The sequence below is a fragment of the Bacidia gigantensis genome, assembly GCF_019456465.1.
Source record: "Bacidia gigantensis strain McMullin 20006 chromosome Unknown contig_245, whole genome shotgun sequence".
Lineage (NCBI taxonomy): Eukaryota > Fungi > Ascomycota > Lecanoromycetes > Lecanorales > Ramalinaceae > Bacidia > Bacidia gigantensis.
Genome location: NW_025408601.1, coordinates 525,973 through 551,979, shown reverse-complemented (window position 1 = coordinate 551,979; position 26,007 = coordinate 525,973). Strand labels below are relative to the sequence as shown.

The 26,007-nt window shown below is 49.6% G+C and overlaps 6 protein-coding genes across 6 annotated transcripts; 3 read left to right on the top strand and 3 right to left on the bottom strand.

Moving 5' to 3' along the window:
• Positions 1 to 3,810: 3,810 nt before the first annotated feature.
• On the bottom strand, positions 3,811 to 4,332 carry KY384_005270 (uncharacterized protein; the record flags this gene model as incomplete). The annotated part of the gene is made up of 1 exon (XM_044813771.1): positions 3,811 to 4,332. One exon carries the CDS (start codon positions 4,330 to 4,332, stop codon positions 3,811 to 3,813), a length of 522 nt encoding a protein of 173 aa, XP_044669072.1.
• Positions 4,333 to 8,590: 4,258 nt separating this feature from the next.
• KY384_005269 (uncharacterized protein) lies at positions 8,591 to 10,689 on the top strand (the record flags this gene model as incomplete). Its single annotated transcript, XM_044813770.1, has 2 exons — positions 8,591 to 10,419; positions 10,473 to 10,689. The coding sequence occupies 2 exons, from the start codon at positions 8,591 to 8,593 to the stop codon at positions 10,687 to 10,689; spliced, it is 2,046 nt and encodes a 681-aa protein (XP_044669071.1).
• Positions 10,690 to 11,621: 932 nt separating this feature from the next.
• KY384_005268 (uncharacterized protein) lies at positions 11,622 to 16,637 on the bottom strand (the record flags this gene model as incomplete). Its single annotated transcript, XM_044813769.1, has 5 exons — positions 11,622 to 14,660; positions 14,726 to 14,906; positions 14,961 to 15,060; positions 15,539 to 16,328; positions 16,377 to 16,637. 5 exons carry the CDS (start codon positions 16,635 to 16,637, stop codon positions 11,622 to 11,624), a joined length of 4,371 nt encoding a protein of 1,456 aa, XP_044669070.1.
• A 607-nt stretch (positions 16,638 to 17,244) lies between these two features.
• Positions 17,245 to 21,229, top strand: KY384_005267 (uncharacterized protein; the record flags this gene model as incomplete). Its single annotated transcript, XM_044813768.1, has 9 exons — positions 17,245 to 17,253; positions 17,345 to 17,468; positions 17,515 to 17,649; positions 17,744 to 18,137; positions 18,187 to 18,295; positions 18,345 to 19,290; positions 19,343 to 20,862; positions 20,935 to 21,064; positions 21,120 to 21,229. The coding sequence occupies 9 exons, from the start codon at positions 17,245 to 17,247 to the stop codon at positions 21,227 to 21,229; spliced, it is 3,477 nt and encodes a 1,158-aa protein (XP_044669069.1).
• A 2,541-nt stretch (positions 21,230 to 23,770) lies between these two features.
• Positions 23,771 to 24,917, top strand: KY384_005266 (uncharacterized protein; the record flags this gene model as incomplete). Its single annotated transcript, XM_044813767.1, has 2 exons — positions 23,771 to 24,698; positions 24,751 to 24,917. 2 exons carry the CDS (start codon positions 23,771 to 23,773, stop codon positions 24,915 to 24,917), a joined length of 1,095 nt encoding a protein of 364 aa, XP_044669068.1.
• A 118-nt stretch (positions 24,918 to 25,035) lies between these two features.
• On the bottom strand, positions 25,036 to 25,681 carry KY384_005265 (uncharacterized protein; the record flags this gene model as incomplete). The annotated part of the gene is made up of 2 exons (XM_044813766.1): positions 25,036 to 25,154; positions 25,432 to 25,681. The coding sequence occupies 2 exons, from the start codon at positions 25,679 to 25,681 to the stop codon at positions 25,036 to 25,038; spliced, it is 369 nt and encodes a 122-aa protein (XP_044669067.1).
• Positions 25,682 to 26,007: the final 326 nt, after the last annotated feature.

Genomic DNA, 26,007 nt, shown 5'->3' with positions numbered 1-26,007 from the left:
AATTTAAAGAACATAATAATGGCGAGAAGCCGAGGGTCAGCGGTTTGAAGGAGGGGGAACGGTGCAGGTGGAGATTGCACCAAGCTACACTACTACTACCTTACCTTTACTCGGTACATTCGAAGTAGTAGTGAAAGAAGTTAGAGTAGAGTAAAGAGAAGGCAAATCTACTCGGGAGATCCAGATCAGCCCGGCCGGCCCACTCCAGCCAGCGGCGCAGTAATCAGTGGCCGTAAAGGCCCTGCAGGACCTCCAACGGTGCATTGTTATTAATGCAGGTACCAACGGTCTGCCATTTTTTGACAGATGATCAGGTCATCACAGCCAATCTGCACAGGAAGAGAAAGTCTAGGCCGAGTGTGTACACTCACCAGAGTCACCACACTGTGAGCAGGATCGCGATTCACATCACGCCATGCTTGCTCGGAGTTGCAGCCCCCATCATGCAAACAGGACTTGCAGATGATTGGCACCACTTGCAAGGATTCTGTTAGCTGGTATCTTGGGTAGTTAGGGTTACCTGATCAGGCCTGAAAAGGACGGCCCCCTGTGGAAGGAGCAGGGACCGTCTTGCACCGTCCAATTGTTCCCGCACCATCGCCGACGCCTCAGCCGCACGCGCGGTTCGGCAATGCTCTCAACCTCTCAAAATGTGATTGTAATCCTCGTATACCAGCCATCAGACATTTCCCCTTTCATTCGACTCCAATCTATGATTTGTGCGACGCGGCCCCTTGGCCCGCCAGGCTTGCTGTTCATCATGATATCTCACGCTTGCTCATCATGGGCTGACAGACGTTGAAATCCATGGGACATGCAACAAGCCATGCGATGCTGCTCGTAGTTATTAGCTCGTCGTGGCTTTGAATGATGGTATCATCAGGCCTTATGCAAAGGAGCAGTGAGTCACTGTAGCCTTCATCCTAGACCTTGTCACCTGGGTCGCGAACACGTCTATCTTGTCAGCAAAGCCCCACAGAAGATGGCCGGCAAACGCTGCCAAGGGAGCCACTACAGCCTTATCACATTTTCATGAGATGAATTGAAAGCACGACAGGGCGTCTATCTTAAAATCATGGCTCGTGCGCCATCTGTCAAGGTTGTATTCATTTCGGATCCTGGCCCGAATACAAACGAACATCCCAAAGGGGGTGCTTGGGAAATTACGCTACCTCTTGTAGTATAGGTCGTATCTGAATTCGGAGAATTCAATGACCATCACCCTTTCCGCTAGTCTAGTCGGTCCATGGCATTCTGCCATACTAGCGTCTCTACCACGAGGAAGATGCTACGGCCAAAATTGGCATAGAGAGCCTGGCCAGGAAACAAGGCGTTCCTGTTATCGAACGCGTCGTTCCCCACCTATCCTCCTATTACTCGCACCCTTCTCCTTTGTTTCTTGTATTCTTTATATCTCAGTCGCTTGCTTGTTTGTCGTTTTCCTCTTCCGCAGCACGCTCGTTTGGCTCTCTATGCCATTGTCTGTCGTTTCTGACTTTTCTTAATATTAATACATATTTAATCATATAAATCTATAATTCTAATACTTCGCTCTCTGAGTGTCGCAACATCACCTCTATCACACTCGGTATCAATCAAAGATGTTGGCTAGATTTGGGCTTCTGGCCCTTGGTTCTGCAACCGTTATCTCGGCTCACACTTGCTCTGACGCTTTGTCGCAACACCCAGAGCAAGCCTTAGCTCTCTGCCACAAATTTGAGGAATCTCAGCAGCCATCGTCGTCATCTGCGGCTGGCTCTTGCCCATCAGCAGGTTCTCAATGCGTCTGCCCACCCTCCACTCCTTTCGCCTACCCCGAATTCGCAAGCCCATGCTTCGAGCACCCGAATTACGTAACGGTGCTTGAATATGCTTGCGAGTCTCTGAAAAACTCGCCAGGCGGATCCTCGGGAAGTAACTCGGGCAGCGGATCCCAAGGTCCTGGTTCAAGCAGTGGCTCTGGCGAACAAGGTGGACAGAATGGGGGCAACGGTGGGTCAGGTGCCTCACCAACCGAAGGCGGCTCCTCTGGCTCTTCCCCAAGCTCGGGACCGATAACGACTACGAGTGTTGTGACAACGGAGATAGTTTACACAACAGTCACAACATGCCCAGTCACCAATACATTTACCGCGGGCCCGTCGTCCGGACAGGCTGAGACAACGACTACAGTTTCAACGGTCACAAGTACTGCGACTATTACAATCTGCACACAATGTGCTGGTCCAGGGCAAGGGGGTCAAACTGCCCAGCCATCGACTGGTGCTACCCACGGTGGAGCCTCTGCCACTGCTAGTTCTACAGGTAGACTTGGCCCTGCGCCCAGCCAATCTCACAAGACCGCGCCTTATCCCATCTCGGGCGGCTCAAGCTACCCAGCAGGCACAGGTACCGGGACAGCTCCCGCTTCAGGTCAAACAGGTCAGACTGGCCCAAGCGGTAGTGCACCATCAGGGGGCCAGGGTACTACTGTCCAAATTGGCTCAGGGACTGGCAAACCAATTTCGCCCTCCGGTGCGAAACCTACCTACAGCTCTGGAACCGCGACACCAATCTCACCCTCTGGAACTAAGCCTGTTTACAGTTCTTCAGGAACGTCCGCTCCACATGGTTCTGGCACCGGCACTCCCATTTTGCCATCTGGAACGAAACCTGTCTATAGCTCAGGCACAGGAACGTCAGCTCCCCACGGCTCTGGAACAGGCAAGCCTATCTCTCCTTCAGGCACGAAGCCAACCTACTCCGCTACCGGTACATCATCTCGAGGTACGGCAGCTCCCAGTGGCTCTGGAACCGGCAAGCCTATCTCTCCTTCAGGCACGAAGCCAACCTACTCCGCTACCGGTACATCATCTCGAGGTACGGCAGCTCCCAATGGCTCTGGGACCGGCAAGCCTATCTCTCCTTCTGGCACGAAGCCAACCTACTCCGCTACCGGTACATCATCTCGAGGTACGGCAGCTCCTAGTGGCTCGGGAACTGGAAGACCTCCCATCAGCCCCAGTGGAACCAACCCAGTTTATTCAGCAACTGGCTCTGTCTCTTCCAAGCCATCTGGCACAGCCACCGGTACCGCACCCGCCGGAACTGGCAAATCCTCTTCGGTTTCTGGAGCTCCTCACCCGAGTGGTACCGGTGCCTTCCCAAACAGTGGGACAGGCACAGCGCCTCACCCATCTGGGACAGCCTCTTCGGGTTTCGCCCAGCCTACCCTGCCCCATCTTCGATATAGGGACGCTCCCATATTGAGGCGGGCAAATCGTCAGCGTCGAGTGGCTGAGTGAAGGAATAGAGGGTAATGACATAGAACTTTGGCTTGGCTTGCAAACTTAGCACGGCGAACGACATTATAGACGGACGGACAATGTAGTTGGATTTGTTACTTCTGAACCATGGCAAGCCCATGACAACATTCGGCTTCGTGCCAACAATAATCATAATGTTAGCTCATAATTGAAAGCTTGTCGACAATCGAAATAATTTGTCACAACGTCCTGATGTGTTTCGTGCTCTTTTCTCCGTCTTTTATGAGTACTCCCTACCTCTGCTACCCTTGACTGATTTAAATTGCTCGGCCTCCCGTCCTGCCAATGCGATATTCTCAAAGCATGAAACCTGTCATCAATTGAGTAAGCAATGATTTAAGTGCCCGCCTTGGAGTGTTCTTTCATGGCTGTTAGCTCTGTCTTGTCATCTGACACTAATAAACTTTCAACAAGGAGAACGAGAGCATTGCAACCCAAAGTCGAAGCATTCCAAAATACTAGGAGACCTATGCCTTCAAAATTTTTACCACACCCATACAAAGTTCTAAGAGACAGCTCCAGGTACACTAGGAAACGAGTTCGTTTCCCCATCTTTCAACACTAACGCCCCCCAGAACAAGAATCCCCCATATGGACCACCAAACTCATCAACGGCGAAACATGCTCTGGCTTCGGATTCGCCCAATGGCCACGTCGTAGGCCTCAGCGCATACCACCCCGCATCCTGCTTACAATCCTTATCCTTGAAAAGGCCGAGACTCCTCATCTGTTGGGCCCCGCCATCTTCACCCTTCTTGCTTCCCCAGTTTATGCCAATAAACTCGCCGGAAAACTTGGTGGCGTCCAGGCAGGTAGGGACAGCACTAAGCGTGTTTGGGGCGTATGTGCCTGCGTCCCACCCGCCCACGGGGTCACCGCTGCAATTAGGGTTGCTAAAGGTGCCTATAACTTGGTCGAAGGCGAAGCCGGGATTTACTTGCTCGGTTTTTCCCGCTGAGCCAGGGAGAGCGGCGGCATCGAGGAAGTGGATGGTCGAAAGGAAGAGGAGGAGCGGCTTAAGGGCCATCGTGATTAATTGGAAAGCTTGTTCGTCTGTTGGGCCGGGATCTTGGTGATTGACTGAGTTGGGTTATTGAGATATGTTTGCGGAAATCGACGTGCTAGTCGGGTATGATTTGAGAATTGGCTGTTACTGATGGACGTTTTCGATGTCGTATAGAGGTATTATGACTGTGGAAGAGTCTCATTTGCGATAATACTAAGAGGGAATTTGAAAGGGCCATAGACAGTACGACAAGAGAATATTTGGAACAAAGGCTTCATATCAATGGGTGGCTTCGAGTCCTACGCTCTGGTTGGATTCTTGAAACAAGGCATTGAAATGGCCTTTGTGCAAGATTTTCAGCCAAATTCAATGCTATTGAAAGGCTTCCTTTCTACGGACGATGAAAGATGGAAAAGCACGCCTGGAGGTGAAGGAGGCAGCGGGCAAGCGTTGTGCTCTTACCACCCAGCCTGAGCTCTAGGGACCTTCTTCATCGATTAGAAATGACAAGTACGGAAGAGTGGCAAACGTTTTAGGAAAGAGTTCTTGACTCATTCGCAAGTCGTATAGGAGCAGCGTTGAAAGAGTGGTTTTGCAAGCTGTATGCCATTAACCGTCGGCATGCTGGTTTGAATGTGATTTTTGCCCATGGGACTAGCTCTTCGGAGTCCTATTACCTTGTTTAGGTAGTTAGATAGAGCATATCTATGTTTCGGGAGCATGTCTTAGAAGTCAACATTGTGTGATTACTCTCAAGACATCTTAAAACAGTAAAAAGAACTCGGAAAAGACAGTCATAGGACTTCGAGACTTCGAGCCCAAAGCACACTCTTGCATGCTGCGATATCTTCCATTGGCGGAGACATTGCAGTTGAACCAATCATTTGAAGCTTGCTGTAGCGGCAATCACGTCGCGCAATGAAATCAATTAATTGGCATTCGAACAAAATTACAGCGGGGGACAAAGTTGATAGAGGCAAAAGGCTTGTTCTATGACGTCATAGCTCGGCGGTTACTCGAGCGCTTTTTCTGCCGCCTGCTCGATTCTCATGTTATTTGAACACTTCACTTACCATCTTTCATTCTGAACTCTGCAGGAGACTGGAAGGAATTCGAAAACTCGTTGAAATTTACGACCGTGCAAGATGGCAGGAAGCAGCCCTGTGTCTGCTCTTCTCATTGTCCTCATTACTATCATCTGTAATTTTTCTGTTGCTTGACGGGGCGTAAAAGCTAAAGCTTCGACTAGTACCTCCTGTTGGCGTCTTTATGATATCAGGTTGGTCTGTTGACCTATTCATTAATATTTGCTTGACGATCCTTGGGTCAGTGTTCACGAAGCGCCTTTGGTGTCAACGAACTGCCGCTGATCAGCCGTAAAAGCTACCTGCCAGGTCACATACATGCGTGAGTAACATTACCCAGCTTTTCTTTAGACAACATGGACGAGCATTTATTTCCACCTCTAGCTTTTACCTTGAATTTGTTTATTTCGAAAGGAGAGACAGCAGTTCACAGCGGCCAGCACCGGGTGTGTACTCAGAAGACATTCAAAGAGGGTACGTATAGAGCTCTCAGCCCTTTACCATTTGAACGAAGCCGATTCTGATAATCATGCAAGTGGACGGACGCAATATGGTACCGTCGACAACTGAGGCCCCCGCCCTATTCCGGTTTAAGACCAGAGATACCTGGCTCAAGCGTGTCTGTCCGAGGTGTGCGAACACACGAGAACCTCATGCTCACAGATATGGAGAAAGTGGTTCGCGTTTCTATGCTCAAAATCACCACTTACGGCATCATGAGAACGCTGAAACTATCACGATAATGTGTAGCATATGGCCCCGGGGGAGGCCTTGGTACACAAGTGGCATGTAAATCTGTAGAGCCCTGAGCATACATGACTCCTTACGGCCTTCGAGTAGAATACAAAGAAAAGACCTTTTGCTCGCGCCATGCTTCCTGATTGCAGACGGGTATGGTAAAATGTGAGGGATGTTATCTATTGTTCCACTAAGGCGTATCATTGCAAGCGCGGTAATTTCGACGCTCCACTTCACTTTGTCCTAACGTCTTCCCTACCATCATTTATGATCGCCCCACCTAATCCCCTCGCAAGCCTAACATGCCTTCTAACACATCAATCCACATAGTTATCCGTAGACCTGACTTACCGCTGATATCATCTTGACCGATGGAGATTCGATGGATGAGGTTGGCTTGACATCACGGTCATGGGACTTCGGAATTAGCAGAACTTTTTTGGGCGGTGATTTCGTGAGGCTTTGTCCTGCTGCTAGCATTGGAGTTTTGGCCTCCAGCATTCTGGATATCTTGGCTTGATAGTGTTTGTTTGAGCGATTGCGACAACATGGCTCTGGAGCATAAGAAGCTTGCCCAGTCGTGGAATACCTCACGTCAATTTTCAAGCAGAAATTCAACCAACCTGTTGGAGGGCCTGTTCATCTAGTATGTTTCGCACCATGTTATGGATTGGAGGGCAAGCGAACAAGGCTCACCGACGGAAGCTGTCCAAGATCTGGTCGAAGGACGAGAAGTTCGTTCAATTCTACAGTACTACGCAACGGAAGCAACGTATCGAAGGACAAATGTTACTTTGTAGCGTCGAGACGAGCCTGCAGTGCCAGTTGACTAGCGACCGAGCGCCTTTAGGCTGAACGATGGCAAAACTAAAATATCGTGGTGTGACAGCCGGTCGTGAAGCGAGGGAGTATCCATTCTCATGAAAAACTTCCTGTTCGCGAGGTTTTCGCTTGATGGATGGATCGAGAGGAGTCAGTTCTCGAAGGGGTAGGGCTTTGTTGGGCTGAAAACAGAGTGTTTCTACAAACGAGGATTTGCGGATGTCTTGAGCCGTTTTCCAATGTGACACTGACCCAGGAAGTATCACTTTGGTCTCGTAGATAGCCACTTAAAGTGGAGGATACCTCTCAGGGAGAAAGGAAGTTAGAAGCGGAAGGGACCGAGTGAAAAGTGCGCGCATCGTAGAATCAAGCGTCTATCCGGACGAGATCTGGAGAGGTCATCGATATATCCATGAGGAGCAGACTACGGAGTAAGGTAAGCCGATATCCCCCTTCTCCCTCAGGCTCACTGGAAGCTCGCACTTTCCGTGATGCGGAACGGCTAAACATACATAAAGTCTTGGCAGTCCCGCCCAAATTGAACGGGATGAAATTTTGCGATGGCACACACAGCTTTCTGACCAAATGACTGCGATCAATACATGGCTGGGTCGCGACGGAGCCCATTGATGAGAGACTATTGGAGGGCCAGCGACGATTCCAGTGTTCGCCCCAACGACAGAGTCATTGAAAAACGACCCAAATCTCCATCAGGTTCAAAGAAGAGAGATCGCTCTAGCGAGGGTCTCCGCATTAGAGGCAGAGCAGACAAGCCATCAGCACTTTTGTCCGAAGATACAAGATTGGAGAAGAATCGGGAGCCTAGAGCGGGGCAGGAGGCCGCAAGAGACAAGAGCCCTGCTACCCGGCAACGGAGGGGTGACGAGCGATTCCTACCTGCGCGAGGCACAAGCAGTGACCGAATCAGGGGGAGGAGCAGAGGAAGAGCAGGGGAAGACCACACAAGGCACGGGCGCAGCAGCCATAGTAGATCTCGTCTTGGTATCTTTGATTTCCGTGATAGGGACGCAAGACGACTGCCTCCTAGCCCAGTCTTGAGTCGCTTTGAGAGGGGCCCTCGTCCAAGTAGCAGACGCCGAGAGCATATCCGTTCGCCACCCAGAGCCACTCACCGGAATCGCTACCCATCTAACAGCCGATTCAACGACTCATATATTCCCTCGACAAGACGCCACTCTCGTTCGCCTGTGCCAAGAGACCGTCGCTATCGCGAAAGAAGCCCCGTCCGAGGGCGTTCAAGATCTCGGGAAAGGGCAAGCAAATACCAAAAAGCTTCACTAACATTTCCACGTCGCTCATCACATCGGCGCACGGGTCGCAGTCCCATTAGAGACGTCGACCGCGCCTCTACCTACCGACCTAGACAGCGATCGCGAGAATCTCGAAAGGGTTCCCCTTCAAGGCCACGTGCTAATAAATCTCCATTAAGAGGAAAATCCTCTTCATCCCCATCTCGTAAAAGACGCAGGCGGGATAATTCTCGTGACACTGAAATGCAGCATCCGCCCTCCTCATCCCCCCACAATTTTGTTCCACCAAACCAGCATTCTACTTCAGTCAATTACCCACTGCATGGAATGAGAGCGAACGAAGGCCGTGGTTCACATCGCCCAATGCGACCGCCTCGTGTTGATACACGCCTCCAATATTCTAGCTCACCTCAGTGGACTCCAACATCATCACACCATGGATCCCCTCATTCCGCTTCCCCCTATGGACCTAATCGAGGAGGCTGGAATACGAATGCCTACTCTCCACCACATCGACACAACAGCTATCCTCCACAGCAAAGCCCTCAGGCTTCGTACTACCCAAGTGGTCAACAAAGTCCGTATGGCCCACCTCAACAACAACAGCAAACTCACCATCATCACCAACAAACCTTCCACCCAAATGGCTTTAGAGGCGGTCATAACACTTATCGTGGGAACGCTCCAAACAACCCATCTGATCGTCGCTCCTCTGGCCCCGGACCTACAGCTCAACGTGGTGGCCGTGGCCGACCTGGATTTTACAATCTACAATGGACTGCGAACAGCCGTCTGCGTGATGATGAAGTCGTCCAAGAAGTGAAGACCACCCCTCTTGACGACGACGATAACCCTTTTCGTCCATCAAAAGATCTTCGGGTCGATGACGAGACGGAAGTGAAGTCAAAGGACCTACTGAGTGAGCCATCAAAGGAAAGCTCTAAAATCAGCTTTGCCTTCAAGGCAAAGGCTTCAACAGCAGGGTCAACCAAGCCTCCTCCAGATCTAGCCTCCAGGATCAAAGACCCTGCTCGCAAAGCAAATCTTCCGGATAACAGGACGAAACGACCGGATAAGAAGGGTACAGATGACCGGGCTGGTCGAAACATCCACGAGAAGTATCCCACCAGAGACGATCGACATAGCCTTGACACTCGCCACGAACGGGATCGAGGTCGCGATCGAGCCCGAGAGCGTTCGCCACAATTGAAAGTAGAAAAACAGACGATCAGGAGAACGAAGCCGAAGCGAACGCTTTCCCCGGATCTTGCCGAGTCTACGTCCGTCTATTATCGCAAGCCTGGCAACGAGTCGGTCATCGGCTCTGGTACCTATGGGAAAGTTTTTCGAGCCGTCCATGTGTACACCAAAAACATGGTAGCCCTAAAAAAGATCCGCATGGATGGAGAGAAAGATGGCTTTCCGGTCACTGCAGTACGGGAAATCAAACTGCTCCAATCTTTAAGACACGAGAATGTTGTCTCTCTACAGGAGGTCATGGTGGAGCACAACGACTGCTATATGGTCTTTGAGTATCTTTCTCACGATTTGACAGGCCTTCTGAACCACCCAACATTCAAGCTTGAAGCATCACACAAGAAACACTTAGCCAAGCAACTGTTTGAAGGACTCTCCTGCCTGCATCGCCGAGGTGTCTTACATAGGGATATAAAAGCTGCGAATATCCTCATAAGCAGCGAGGGCCAACTTAAGCTAGCGGATTTTGGACTTGCTCGATTCTACTCGAAGCGTGGAAAGCCTGACTACACTAACCGTGTGATCACCATTTGGTATCGGTCGCCTGAATTGCTTCTTGGCGAAACTCAGTACGGTCCTGCTGTTGACATTTGGAGTGCTGCTTGCGTCATGGTTGAAATCTTCACTCGACACGCAATCTTTCCAGGCGATGGAGGCGAAATCAATCAGCTTGACAAAATATACAACGTTCTTGGGACTCCATCGCGCTCTGATTGGCCTGGTCTGCTTGACATGGCCTGGTTCGAGCTTCTACGTCCGACGGACAAGAGGCCCACCACATTTGCCAACAAGTACCAAGAAAAACTAACGCCTGCCGCATTTGAGCTGCTCACTGCGATGTTCGCTTACAACCCAGACAATAGGCCTGCAGCAGCCGATGTACTAGAGCATCCATACTTCACAGCGGAGGAGCCGGCACCGAGGCAGGCTTTTGAGTAAGCTTCTTATCTACAAGCAAGTCTATTCCTTGACTGACAAAACCCTCTAGGCTCAAAGACCTCCAAGGTGATTGGCATGAGTTTGAATCGAAAGCACTCCGCAAAGAAAACGAGCGTAAGCATCAGGAAGCAAAACGGGCAGCGCGAAATGAAGAGCACGAGCGGGAGAGAGCCAAAAGACGGGCAAGCGGTGGGGCTGCTGACAGAGAAAGGGAGCCTAAAAGGCAACGGCCTGACTCTAGTCACGGTGCTAACGGATCTAAATGATACGTGGAGGAGATACGCAACCCTGTAAATGATGTAGTGATCATGTTGTGGTCCCCGTGGGAAGACATGTCTGCATTGTATGGTTGATTTGCAAATTACTGTACATATTTCAAACAAGAGAAAGGAACAAATCATCCTGAGCCTCACAAACGCATAAGATGTCTGTCGGTATTTGAACATAGATGCCCGTGACCTTTCACCATCTTCTTTCAAAAATGTATAAGGCGGCATCATTTCAACATCAAATAATGCGGATACCGCGTGGATAGCGTCAGTTCTATAACCTTCTAATATCAAACATGAATGTCATTGACTAAACGATGCTGGAAATAGACCAGGGCGAAGTGAACATTGAGAAATTATATTTGGAGCAGCCTGATAATTATGGTTCCCTTTTGATATCTGCATTTTGATGAGTACTATGTCTGATCAGTGCAAGTCTGCTTGACTATTGACGGGCTGTCAATGGATCTGGTTGCCCTTGGTAAAGTGGATTTGCTTGAAAGGGGTCGTCAAACCAAATGGTTGGCAGGGCCTCATGTAGCAGGAGTAAAACCTAGAGCAAGATAAGTCGAGGCAGGCGTAGGTAGTTATGATGATTCAATAGCAGTCACGACTTTCCACTGGAGCATTTCAATTGTCCAACCCATCTAGTTTCGGTTAACAACGAAGTTATACTATGAGGAAAGATCATAGCATTTAATTTGGTTACAAAAGTGATTTGACTCGTAGACCCTTAACCGCAGTTTTTACTAGCCCTCTTTAAAGTAATCATAGCGGATTGAAGAACGTATACGCAATTGATATACACTGAATGAACGATAATCAAGCTTTTCCCGTGGACGGTCTCCATTTTCATTTTGTTGTCCCAGCTTATCCCTATTCACCTTCTCCACACCTTTTGAATTTCCCTCTTTCCTCCCTGACGCCGTTCATCTACCTACCCTGAGACCGCCTGCTCTTGCCTCAACCTCCTGTGCTGGAGTCATCTTCACGACCCTCTCGACGTCGGAATGCGGCCAGGTCCATCCGTCTTGAGCTGTCTTCACGGCCGGCTCCTTCACAGCGCCTAGGATACTTGAAGTGACGGAAGGACGCTCATCAGCGGTTGTAGAAGAAGCTTCATCGAAGCTGGTGGGGTCACTGCCGTTATCTAGAAAGATATCGTCGTATGTACTCGGAATGCCGGATTTCGTCATTTTTCTCTCGAGTTCCTCTTGCAAACTCTTCTTCTTGGCTTGTTCAATTTCCCATTCTTCGTTGTCGTAACCATGCTTGCAGTCGAACTCACCTTCATGATCGAAAGCACCAACACCGTCTCCTTGCTGTCCATGTCCTAACTCTGCTTGACGACGATACAAATCGAATTGGCTTCGTTGAAGAGGGTCATCCGACAATACTAAGAATCCGGTACGCCCAGCGCCACAGGCAAGGTCTTCCTGGAGAGATGCCATTTTTGGCTGGCGCAGATGAGGATGGAATCTCTCCGCATACTTTGAGAACTCTTTTGCCAATTCATTACCATACGGATCGTCGCGATAGGCTTCTCCGGATTCAACATCAGACTCGTGTTCCGACTCTTCACGTTCTGAATAAGACTCGAAGACTTGGTCGTTGAGGGTTACAGAATAGTCAACCATTGGCGGAGCGACTACTTTTAGGGCTGATACCATTGATTTTGTACCGCGCTCGAGTGGCCACTCCTCTTGCTTCAGAGCATCACTTGCGAATGCACTTGAATAGCAGGGATTGAGCATGTCATCATCGGAGATGTCTTGGTAAGAAGCCTGGACTATGCTCTGACATCTACTATGTAGAATTTTAGCGTCCTCGTCTGACAATTCTCTCGGAGTGAGCAGCCCCTTGACATGAGATGCCCTAGCAGTAACACTCTTTGGCAGTCTCGCGCTTTGAGCTGGCTGCCTCACAGGTGATGGGCTTGATTTTGCAGGCTTTCGGGTGCTGGTGTCGGAGCTAGCAATAGAATCCAGATCGCTAGCCTCTGATTCTGGGACAATGTCGTCGCTTTGGTAGCCCGCGAAAAATTGAGGGGAAGTCTTAAAGTTCATCGTCGAGTCTTCGTCTTTTGGTTTCCCGATGGTTCCTTCGCATTGAGCACCGTCTCCCCAGAGCAGCTCATTTTTAAATGAAATATCTAGACAACAAAGAAAATCCCCAAGAGGATTATCAATCTTCAGGTCGCGCGTTCGCGGCATCTGCAGCTCCCACCGAGGAGACTCTTGGGATTGCCATCCTGATGTCGATGGCCACTGGCTTGACTTAGCAGCGCGCAAAGCATCGGCCAATTCAGTATGCTTCTGAGCCATTTGCGTCAGTTTTTCGGACAATTTCTCATGCCTGTCAGATAATTGCTCGAAGATGAAACGAGGCTTCGGCCCTAATGGATGTCGTGGAGCAAACTTGTCAATGACTGCGTTGTAGATAAACTGGAATGGTCGGGGGTAAAGCATATCTAAGCATTTATCAATCGTAGCTGGATAGAGCTTGTCCACTTCAAAGCCAGCGGCAGCTTTGATGGTAGGCCAGTCCTCCACTGGGAGCCGGTGAAGGGTGAGATTGCTGCCTATTTTGGGTTGTGTGACATCAAGTCGAATTCTAGTGTAGATTGTTCTCTCAAAGCCTGGATAATTCTCATTCTTTGAAGCGTCCCCAGCCCGCACCAACATTACAGTTTCAATTTCAAATTCCATCGGGTAAGACTTATGTTCGGAAATCGAGCCTTTGTGCTCTCCGTGCTCTTCCTGCAATTTCTCTAGGGCAGGAACCCGACCCGTGAAGCATTTCGATTTACTATCCCAGCTAAGCCAAGATGTATTCTGGGTACTCCTGATACACATTTGCCGATCTTTCGACAAGAACGGAGAGTAGCACTGAAACTGAGGCATAATCCTGAGTTCCTCACCAGGGGCAGGCTTAGTATTAAACCCATTGAACGTAATATGATCGGCAACCCACGAAGTCTGGATACGTGGTTTGGCTGAATAATTGGCCTTGTTGGATGTGATCGTGATGTCTATGGCCATTTCACCCTCATTCAAGGTTCTATAGAAAAAATCGGTCGACGCAAGATATACTGCGAGCAAGCCACTGGGTGTCATTTTCACATCCTGGTTAGAAAATTGTCCGTGAAGCGTTTGTATAACAGTGTCTGTAAATTGTTGGCAATCTATGATAAGCTGATGCTCGCTGACGCGAGCAAGGGCCCCATCCAAGCTGCTTGCGTATCGAGTTGGACCTTCGTGCACAAGATCGCTCAGGTATTGCATTCGGGTTTTGATGACTGTTTCTAGGCTGCCGATGACACACTGGTGGATGAAGTATAGCCGCTCGACCATAGAGGGATTTAGATCCCTCCAAATAGTCGTAGATGAAATGTGCTGCACCGGACCACGCCTGACAATCGGTGTCGCGGCCACATGGGAATCCAACGTTCTTTCTTTTGTGTAACACTGAGTGATAGGCATACAGAAGTCTTCCGCTCTTTGGATGTCACAGCTCATTCCAGAGATGATGAGATGTCCCATGGACTGAAGACAGTGGGGGCCCATTTGAGATTCTGATAAAGGATCGGTTTCTGGTGCCTTTGGTTTCTTCATTTCGACGTTCTCAGGAGGTACTATTGCGGAATTCTGCCACCGGGTGGTGAGTTTAGTTGTATGTTGTGCAGAATGTTCGAGGCTGTGTGCCATTGGGTTGGCTTTTACCACCTTCGGCAGTGGCGTCGAGTTGAGATGGGAGGGGGTGCGATCTTCCAACTTTTCTTTCCAATCCCGTTCGGCCAGACGAAAAGTCGAATTGACAGGTGTCTGTGTAGAAAGATTCCCACTAACAACTCTAGAAGATGCTGCAGGGAAATGGTGGACCCAAAGCCGTGGTTCCGAGGAAGGACTTTCGCCTAAGGAGAGCTTATGGTCATTGCGTCTAGTAGATGAAGGGAAAGCTGAAGCCCCCTATCAGCGAAAGTTCTTGCTTTTGTCTTGCCTGCCTGAGCGTTCGGTAGCCTCATATTTGCTACTGTCTCGCGACGGCGTAGCGGCTTTTGAGGCGTTGTTACAAATTCTTTGGATGGCATTGTCTGTTCGCTCTTGTAGGAACGAAGAAGGGTTTCCTTGGCTGACGTGCTTTCTGGACCTGGGGAAGACGGCAAGTGAGCTCTTTGGCCGTTAGAGATATTCCTCATTGGCTTCCTTAAGACTCTGTAGAAACGTCAGAATCTTTCCGACTTTGATGGCTTGTAATGCATGTCCTACGAGGATTTGCCGGTAGGCTTCGGCGGAGGTCCGATGAGGACCATGACTGCAATTTCCTCTCGCACGGGGGTCTTCTTAGTGTGCATGAAATTATGTATACCTAACACGATGGACTGAAAGCATATGACTCAGAATGCAAGTCTGTCTGGGAACAATGCAGAGTTGTAGAAAGAAACAGTTGGCGAGGACCTGACTAAGAAAAAGAAGGGTTGCTCTGCACACAATCTGAAATTTTTTAAAAGACAGAAGTCGCAACGAGTCACTGGACGTGATTACCACAATGTAAGATGACAAAATGTACGTACGTGCTGGCAATCCATATTGTACTCTTTGCAGATTTCATTTTGCAGCGACCGTACAGTTCAGTGAGTGCTCTTCGGCAAGCCTTTTTTGGGAGTTTGCGTGAGGCCACACGACAATTTGACCCTTGTGCATTTGAGCATACGACGGGCAGCTATATTAGCCAATGGATTGACCTCTTTCATGCGAAAACCCAAATACGGATGAATTCTTGGTCCTGCATGGGGGGGTTTACAAGCCAGCTTACTCTCTTGTAAACTTCTAAACCGAGTCCATACTTGCTCTGGTCGTCAGTTGTTCATTTTTGTTGCCCAACTTGGAGATTTGTAAAAACGCATCTACACCGTAGCCATCCAGACTATGAAGCTCAAGACTCCCAGCCCAGTACTCAGCATACGCCCTGCTCGTGGGTAGACCCATTCCAAGCCTCAGGTTTGGTGGCCTAGTGGTCAAAGAGCTTAGCGACGCGTCCTGATTTGCGTTGGGTTTACCGTGGACTTCATCTAACGGTTCGAGACAAGGTTCCTTGACTTCTTGCATTGTTGCTGCCATTTTGGGCACCTGAGAAAGATTTTCGAGATGCGTCTGACTCCGAGCGCCCTTGCTGAAGGACCACAAACGGGGCATGACCTCTGTAGGGATTCCACCACCCTGATCCGAGATTCTGATGATCACGTGTTGAGATGCCTCGCATACAAGGACTTGGATGGGTGGGGGCTTCAAATGGGGTGCTTGTTGCACCTCAACCACAGCCTGAAGAGCATTGCGCAATAATTCGGCGATGATATATTGAAGATGCGTCAGGATGTAAGGAAATGTTGCTTCCAAATTCCCTTCAAGCATTAAATCTGGCAAAGCACATTCAGCGCCGTAGGCAATTTTAGCAAGGGCGACAACTCTGTCCCAACAGCTTTGTACGACCTCCCGAGCGTTGCAGCGGAGAAATACCTCCCCAATGAAGTCGGCATTGGAGTCAATGTCCGCTTTAGCATCTGGAAAATGCCACGGCGCATTGAACATCTCAGTCAATGCTAGGTGCTGCTCAGCGATGACTCGACGGGAAATGCGCTAAGAATCAGTGAGTAGTTGAACGTGCAACAGCATTGTCAGATATACAGATTTGAGTAATGTGTGCATGAATTTATCAATCTCCGTGGGCTGCAACAAATCTCGACATTCGAGAATGCCCATGGTGAGCCTCGGAAGCACAGTTAGGTGCTCTCTCAAAGTACCTCTGATGATCTTGCAATATTGTTCGTTGTCCTCGGTAGTAACAACCTCACGGACTTTCCTCAGCTTCTCGAAGGCATCGTAATACAACTCGTAGACGTGTAGCATGTTTTTATTCGTCACTACTGCGTAGGGTAAAGTCTGCATGTCTCTGAGACGGTGTGCAAGCCGCGTTGGCAGCTCCGTGCGGACATAATTGGCAGATTCTAGCAACCTCCTTTCGGTCAAAGTCCGACCAAAGAATGTCAGCTGTCGTAGACTGATGGGCCTGGCTTCTTTCCGAACCCAATCATCCAGTGCTATTGGTTGTCGCCATGTTGTGGTCGCAAAGCAGCGGCGCGAGCTGTGTCGAGTCCAACTTCCCCGAGGCATTGCCGGCAACCGCTGGGGTTGAGAGGCAACATGACCCATCCACCATGTACATTCAAGGTCTGACCCTTTTCCCTAGCCCATTAAGGAAGGGAAAAGGCTTGCTCATGCATTGATTGTTGACTAGAGCGGCGTTGTAGCGAAGAACTTGTCGTGTGGGTTGAAGGGAGGGGGAAGGGAATGTCAGAGGGTCTTGGCGTTTTGAAACTTGCCTGGTGATGAAAGAGGGCAGCTTTTGCTGGAACCAGCAATCGCACTTTGACGAGTGCGCCACCATATCTGTGCACTGTGCAGACTTGCACACTTCATATTTACCTCAACCCTTGCCTGATGTAACATCAGCTCTTCCATCTCCTTCCGTTCTCACATCCCTATCGACCGCATCATGGACCCTGTAAGCTAATTACCCCATCTTTCTCACTTGCAATGCGGCGCGTTTGATGAGGACTCCCCTCTGACCTGCACGCCATTCTTGGCGATCCTAGAGCACCACCGATCCCGATATGCTGATCGCGGAGTATGACGCCGTCGATGAAAAGCCAGAACCAGCTGTCATACATCCTGATGATGCTGCCGAGGAGCCGGAATCAGAACCTCTTGCCAACGACTGTATGTCACATGGACTCATGTTTTGCCTTGGCTGAGTTGTGCGCAGATGAAGCAATGAAGGCCCGGTTTCTGGCCCCGTTTCCAGATCTAGAGATAGAAGGCGAAGCAGTGTCCACATGGACCGTCGAGAACTACAGGAATCTCCAGCAGAAAGAAAGAGGACCAACCTTCGAATGTGAAGGTCATTCATGGTATATTGACGCTGAATAGAAGTCACCCCGCTGTCAGACTGTGAAAGAGTTGACCTGTGGACAGGAGAATTTTACTTTTCCCAGCTGGGAACAACGTGGAAGCCGCATCTCTATATCTAGAGCAAGGAAGGGAGGAGGGCAATCTAGAGGACAAGCCGCGAGAAGAAATGACAGCTTGCGTGCAATTCACCCTGGTATTATGGAATAAAAACGACCCATCAATTTACACCCACCACAGTATGCAGGCTCACCTTGGTGTGAAAAGTGGAGAGACTGACCGAGCTTTAGCGGCAAATCATAGATTTACAACAGAAGAGAGTGATTGGGGCTTCACGAGGTTTGCAGAGCTGAGGAAAATGTTCGCTCCTCAATGGGAAGGAAAGGGCCGACCGATGGTCGAAAACGAGTCTGTAAACGTGACAGCTTATGTTCGCGCCTATAAAGACCCTACGGGTGTCTTGTGGCACAACTTTCAGAAGTGTGTAGGTTGCGATAATTGCTTCGTGCCATGACTGACACGACTGCAGCTACAACTCGAAGAAGGAGACTGGGATGGTAGGGTTGAAAAACCAAGGTGCAACGTGCTATCTGAACTCTCTCTTACAATCCCTATACTTCACAAACGCATTTCGGAAGGTTAGTACGGCCCAATTGCCATGCTTGACAGAATCTTAAGCACCTGTAGGCAGTCTATCAAATACCTACGAACCAAGATTCGGATCGGGCCAAGAGTGCTTGGGCACTTCAACGACTTTTCTATCAAGTGCAGACAAATGAAGACGCAGTCTCGACTCAGGAATTAACGCAATCCTTTGGTTGGGAGACAAGGCATATCTTTGAGCAACAAGATGTCCAGGAATTAACGCGAATTCTCATGGAACGTATGGAAGAAAGAATGAAAGGCACTGAGGCAGAAAATGCTTTGGCCAAGATGTTCAGTGGCAAAATGAAAACTTACATATCTTGTATCAACGTAGATTACGAATCCTCGAGGATAGAAGACTTCTGGGACCTACAACTGAATGTGAGCGGGAATAAGAATCTAGACGACAGTTTCAGGGACTATATCCAAGTCGAGACTATGGATGGAGAGAACAAATACTACGCCGAGGGGTTCGGTCTCCAAGAGGCTAGAAAGGGTGTCATTTTCGACAGCTTTCCTCAGGTTTTGCATCTGCAATTAAAGCGTTTCGAATATGATCTGAACCGAGACGCAACGATGAAAATCAACGACCGCTATGAGTTCCCAGAGACTTTCGACGCAACACCATATCTATCAGACACAGCCGACAAATCCGAGCCCTACATCTATAATTTACACAGCGTCCTAGTCCATAGCGGTGATTTCAACGCGGGTCACTATTATGCCTTCCTGAGACCAAGTGCAGAGGATCAATTCTACAAGTTCGACGACGACCGTGTGACGCGGGCGACCTTGAAGGAGTCAATGGAGGAAAATTTTGGGGGTGACTACACAAATAAACCTAATGGAGTGCCAGTGCGAAATCCTTATACAAGGACCTTATCAACCAAAAGATCTATGAGTGCTTATATGCTGGTGTACATACGACAAAGTCGAAGGAAGCACGTTCTCCATGAGGTTTCTGAAACAGACCCTCCACCACATCTTGGTGAGTGTCCATCCGCATAAATTATGTTGATGACGGCTGATAAGTGACTTAGCGCAACAACTCCAAGAAGAACGTGCGGCTGTTGAACGCCGGAGAAAGGAGAGGGAAGAGCAACATCTGTACCTATCAATCTGGGTGGTCACCGAGGACAATTTTAGAGCCCATCAAGGTTTTGATCTTACGAGCTGGGATGCCGATAACGACACGCCGTCCAAACCGCTCCTGCATCGAGTTCTCAGAGCTTCCACAGTCGCTGAACTGACGCAGAAGGTCGCCGAGAGCCAAAATATTGCGGCAGACCACATTAGATTGTGGGTCATGGTCAACCGGCAGAACAAAACAGTTCGCCCAGATCAACCTCTTGAAGATCCAAATATGACGATTGAGAACACCTACGTCAAGCATGGAGCTAGAGATAGGAGCTTTCGCTTATGGGCTGAGCAAGCATCAGTATTTGACAACGGCAAACCTGTATGGCCTGACTTACAGGTTGTGAATAAGAATGATCCCCCTATCTTAATTTTTTTGAAACACTTTGATGCAGAGCAGCAGACCTTGATGGGGGTAGGGCATGTCTACCTGAAAAAACACTCGAAAGTTTCAGACATGTTCCCACTGATTTCCCAAATAATGGGCTGGACTCCTAAATCAACCAACCTCACAAATGGGCTAACGAATGGCGCCATCTCAACACCGACTATCGCCTTGTACGAAGAGATCAAGAGCTCAATGATAGAGCCAATGAAGCCAAAAGCAACACTGCAACATGCTGAAATTCAGGACGGTGACATCGTTTGCTTTCAGAAACAGATTTCAGAGAAGCAGACTTCTATGATAGCCGCTACGGGAAGCTATACGGATGCAAGAGAATTCTATGATTACCTTCTGAATCGAAAGCAAGTCACCTTTTCGCCAAGAGGCTTGGTAGAAGACCCAGAAGCCACCTTCAAGCTGGACTTGAGCCGGAGAATGTCTTACGAGCAATATTCTGCCAAGGTCGGAGAGAAATTGAAAGTCGACCCAACACATATACGCTTTTCTACTGTCAACTCGGTCACGCTGAAACCAAAAGCAATTGTCAGACGCAACGCAGCTCAAAGTCTAAGCCAAGTCTTGAGCCCTTCCTTTGGCACGTATGGCAACAGCAACCAACGAGATGACGCGCTATATTATGAGGTCCTTGAAATGAGTTTGAGTGAACTTGACACCAGGAAGAACCTCAAGGTAGTATTCCTCACAGAGGGTCAATCTAGAGAAGAACTCCATGATATCCTTGTGCCAAAGATGGGCGTCATTTCCGACCTAGTCGATGGGTTGGCTAAGAAAGCCTCCCTTAACAAAGAGACGATGCAGAACTTGCGAATATATGAAATTAGCAGCGGAAGAATCCATCGGGAATACAGAATGGACACACCCCTGACCACAATCACGGAATATAGCAGTCTGGTTGCTGAGGTCATACCTGAGGAGGAGCGCAATCTTGAAGATGATGACGTTCCTATCTGTTGCTTTCACTTTGACAAAGAGCCAAACAAAGCACATGGTATCCCTTTCAAATTCGTCATCAAACCGGTGAGTCAACTCCCGAGTATTGAATATCGTCCCCTTGACCAGACTTCGTGCTTATCCGCTAATTATATGTAGGGTGAGGTATTCTCTAAAACGAAGGAGCGATTGTCAAAAAGAACAGGTCTTAAAGGCAAACAGTTCGAAAAAATTAGATTTGCAGTCATACAACGATCTATCTACGCTAAGCCGATATACCTCGATGACGGTGAGCTTTCTGTCTTGATGTTCGCCTGTCCTTTTTAGTACTAACCGTTCGTTAGAGAATATAGTCTCCGACGTCGCGCGGCCTCCAGACGATTGCATAGGCCTGGATCATGTAAATAGAAGCAAAGCGTTTGGAGGCAAAGGGGACTCGATGTTTATCCGGTGACTATAGATCTTCACTGGGGTGTTCATGAGATTTAGCGTTTTGTTTCCGCATGGGCTTAGCGAGCATACTCTTTGGAAGGACTGCTTTTGCTGGAATCGCTCTCGATACCACGGCTTATCAGGTCATGAATGTACGCTAAAATGAGGAGTACGCGAGGGCAAGTACATCTAGGCAATCGAATGGCGATGGTAAAAACGTGACAGAGCTACATACTGCAAGCCTGCAAGTTCTATCTGCCAAGCTCGCCTTCTTTCATGCCTGTCCGCGGCCCTTCACCATACATATAATGCTGTGCTCCTAATCCTACGTCGCATGCAGCCTGAAAAAGGCCACAAATTTTGAATGCCCAGGGGATCTTTCCTTCCTCGGCCAGAAAAAAGAACCCCATCTTCATTGCATCGCCTACCAGCCAATTTGCCAGAACAGAGACTCGAAAACCCTTGCACGACCTCGCTTGCTGATTCGTCAGGAGCTGTGGAATTGGGAGGACAGCTTCGATCGCTAGCCCTAAATACCCAATCACATTCGTATACAGCGCATCCGGTCCTTGGCTCACAAACGAGTGTAGGGTAAAGAGCCCCAAAGTGAGCAATGCCAGATACTCCCAATACGGCCTCTCGCTCCTCCATCTCCAGAAGTTCCATGGTCTCTGCCCACCCAGTCCCTTGAATGGGCCCTCGCCCCTCCAGGCCGGGCGATTGTCCAGAGCTACTTTCAGTAAGATGACTTGGACCCCGACCATGATCAAGGCTTGGAGAAACAGCGCTGCGTCGTAGCGGGCACCAGGCCAGTAGAAGATCTTGAGTATTGACGCTGTCAGCATTATCAGGGGGATGTCGAGCGAGAAGCCTGCGGAGGTGCGGGACCGATTTATGGAGAGGATTTGGTCGGCGTAGGATGTTACCGGGGAGACGATGAGGAATATGGGCGCAAGAGAGGAGACGAGAGGGGCGAGGAAGGACATGCTGAGTGGGTTTGGGCAATGGTGGTCGTGGACGGAGATATGGCTCGTGTCATTGCTGCTGGGACATGCTTGTGATGGCGGCTTCAATTATCAATGCACGAACTCGTTCGATAGATTCGAGATGGCAGAATTTTGCATTTGACGGAGGGCGAGGGGTAGCCAAGTCCGATCCCTCTGGTGCCACAGGCTTGGCATGGGCATAAATGGTACATGAACGACTTTTGCCCTTTCACTCTTCCTCAGTTGCAACGATCTGACATGCACACTTGTATGCTGGTCATGACTGGCTCGTTCAATGCATCGGAAGGGGTCACTGCAGCTCAGATCTGAAAGTAAAGAGATCTCCAGCACAACATGCAGAGGGCTGCAGGCGATCCGAGGTGTCTGAGGTAAATCAGAAGCAGGATGCACGCCTTCTCCTATGCCTCACAATCTCCCAGCGGCGGTCCGGCCACTTTCTGGTGCTTGGTTCTTGTGCCGCACAACGGGCCTCATGCGGGTCATCTTCAAGGCTGTTTCTCTACTCCGTATGTGTGTCGACGATGGCAGCCTTGGCCTGGCATGGGGTCCCCCAACTTTACCTCGAAGCCCGGCCACGCATTATGATGCTTTGTGAACCTAGGATCCCTGAAAACACTCGATTTCATGTAGCGTGTCGCAATGATGCAGCCTATGATGTGCTTCAACCAGGAAAAAGGGACCGGCTTTCCCCTCCGTTCAAGCCGCCTAAACTGCTGAAGGTGGTTTGCGCATTCTGATTGGCTGCGCGGATCGCCCACTTATTTCGGCCATGACAACTCGAAGCGGCAATTCCTTCGACGTGGCCATGGCCAGCATCCTTGAGCACCCCAGTCTTTTGCTGTACACATGAAACGTTTGTGGCCTTGTTGACCTTAAGACTCTCCTTCTGCGCAGCTCTCATAGCATCCCTTTCGACCATCACGGTTGCCGGCAGGACCACTACCTTCGTGCCACGCACTTGGTCTAGAGATTCGAGGCACACGCGTACAGGTCTCAAGGCTTGTGTGAGTTGAAACAGACTACTCGAAACAACGTATCCTTGTCGATGTGCTGCATCAAAGTTTCTTTGCCGCCGTCGAGCTAGGAAATACAGCCGTTCGATTCGTTCTAGCCTATCTCCCATCTCTGCTGTGCCTCTCCTGATTCCTCCTCCTGGAGATGGAGGCCATCAAAGCTCAGCTCCACTACCTGTCAAAATTAGGGATCAAAGCAGTGCTCCAATTGCGATGCTGCCTGACGAATCTTGCACCTTTTGTCTGTCTTGATTATCCGCCAAATCTTCCAGGCGCGCTGTATTGCAATCTGCTCCTGCTTGCTTTAATATGCTCCGTCCGCGATATTCTGTCTTTTCCTGCTCTTCTCACAGCTTTGGTTGAATTCAGTCACTCCTTTGACGTCTGCTTCTTGTTTTCCTCACACTCCTTTTGGTCCTTTGAACGCGTTTCGCAATTCTCTACACTCCTTTGAATAGAATTTGACAACATTTCGACTCCTTTGGAATCAAATAGCGCTTCGATAAGCAGAAGATACCCATTTTACGCAACACGAAACCCAGGATGAAGATCACGATTCCACTGATCCTAACGCTCGTTCCTCTTCTAGCCCATGGCTATGCCCCAATCGTGAAGAGCGATGGATCAATTGTCAGGGGACAGGATCCCAATCAGCAACAGGCTGGTCAAGGCCCCATCGAAGTGGCCGTCGACACCCAGCACCCGACTCCAGGAACTTACGCTGTGGCATTTCCCGTGAATGGCGGAACTCCACAAACCAGCAGCACTCCTCCACCTAGCAGCACACCCGCCCCCAGCAGCGCTCCTCAACCAGCTCCTCAACCAAGTAGTGCTCCTCAGCCCGTCCAACAGCAGGATAAACCTACAAGCGCGAGCGCTACCCCTACCTTGAAGCCTGGTGAGCCAGTCAAGGAAGCTGCTGTTGATCCCACTCCCGCCCCGCCTCCCCCGGGAGGATGTCCAGCAGTAGGCAATGGTGTAATGACATGGCGCATTCAGAACAATTATGGCATCCCGCTGTCTGTCTCCTACCTCAATAACGCTGACTCGCCTTCGGCTATTGGGTGCCCTGGTCCAGCACAAATGACAGCTTCCGCAACCACCGACATCGTTTTTCCTACCGGCTGGGCTGGGCGGGTCATTGTAGGCAAGGAGACGAAAGATGGGGCCAGTCTGATTGAAGGCAGCACCACCGGTTGGAACGACATCGACGTCTCATATGTTGACGGCTATAGCGTTCCAATCACCTGCAGCAATGACAAAGAAGTGCTGACAGGTTGCAACATTGACCTTTGGAAGACCGGCAATTGCCCTAACGCCGACGGTGATCAGTCTATCTGCCACAATCCCACTGTTAGCCAGCCGAACGGACCTGCCACTCCGTTCTTTCAACCCTGTCAAGGCGCCGCATATACCTTTCCAAATGACAACATTGCCAATTCTGGGAACACACAAAGCGCTCTTGTTACTTGTAAGTCCAAGAACAATTCCTGACATGAGTAAACGATCTTAATTTCATCTAGGCTGCATCGGCACCGCGGAACAAGGCTGCAAAGCACCCAACCGTCAAGGTAAGGGGAACAACCAGCCTAGCAAGAGGGAATTTTTCGCACAGGAGAGCAGGCCTGCACATTGGCATAAACACGCAAAACGTCACGCGATCCGCGCAAAAATCAATGCTCTGAAGTGAATACAGTATCCCTAGACGGGGTCAGCTAGCCTGACAAACACTTACACTTCAGCTGGTCGACGAGGTCTTTCTTGCAGAGCAGGAAATATACATTGAAGAAACGAAATCCTCAATTCCATTAACCATCCTTCATGAAATCATAGACCATCTTACCCCTTGCCTCCTCGCCTTCCTTGTTCCACACCTTCACACTTTGCACCCACCTTCTCTCCCCTTCAATCTCCTGAAATCCCCACACTCTCAAAGCTCCCCATTTCCCATCTTCCTTGCCTCCCTCCGCCAAGAGCACTTTCCCTCCGTCAGCCTCACTGACCTCCCAAGTCCCTTCGACCCCTTCGATCCCCTTCGCCTGCTCAATACTGACCCACCTAGCCCTTCCCCTAATTTTGCCAAAAAAAGCATCCTCGTTAGTGCGCCATACTTCATCAAATCGGAGTCAGCAATGCTTCTTTAGACTGCGAGCAGGAGTCGCGGGACACGTCTCTTGAGTCATGACTCCGAAAACATCACTCACCGTTGTCTAGATGATACTGCTCGCTTGTCCCCGGGATAGCGGCGGCGGAGGCGGTCTGTTTTACATGATATTCATTGGAATTGGGCTGGGAGATTTCGAGGGTTACAGAAGCTGCGGCTATAGCATTGCGAATAATGTAGGATGTTCCTTGCAGGGCGAGGATGGAGGTTATGGGAATGGTGCAGAGGGTTTTGTTCAATTTATATGTACCGGAAAGCGAGGTGAGAGATTTGGAAGAGGATGCTGCCATCGTTGGTGTTCAAGAATACTCCTGCGGTGGACGTGAAGGGGTCTCAGCTACTCTTTCCTGAGCTTGTTATTCAATGAAAAGTCATGTCGTCATTCCAACGGCCTCGCTCCATGTGATAACAAGCTTCAATTCGTCTGTATATCTGCAGGGCCGTAGACTGACCTATATACCTACATGACCTCAGATGACATCTTCTAATCGCGAATGTTGCACGTAGCTCGCTAATAAAGGGGGGCTGTTTGCCACCTCCTTTTTCCGCGCGAGGGTCTGACGTCGGCACGTGACCGATTCACCTCAATCTGCCTCAGGTACCCACTCAAATATCA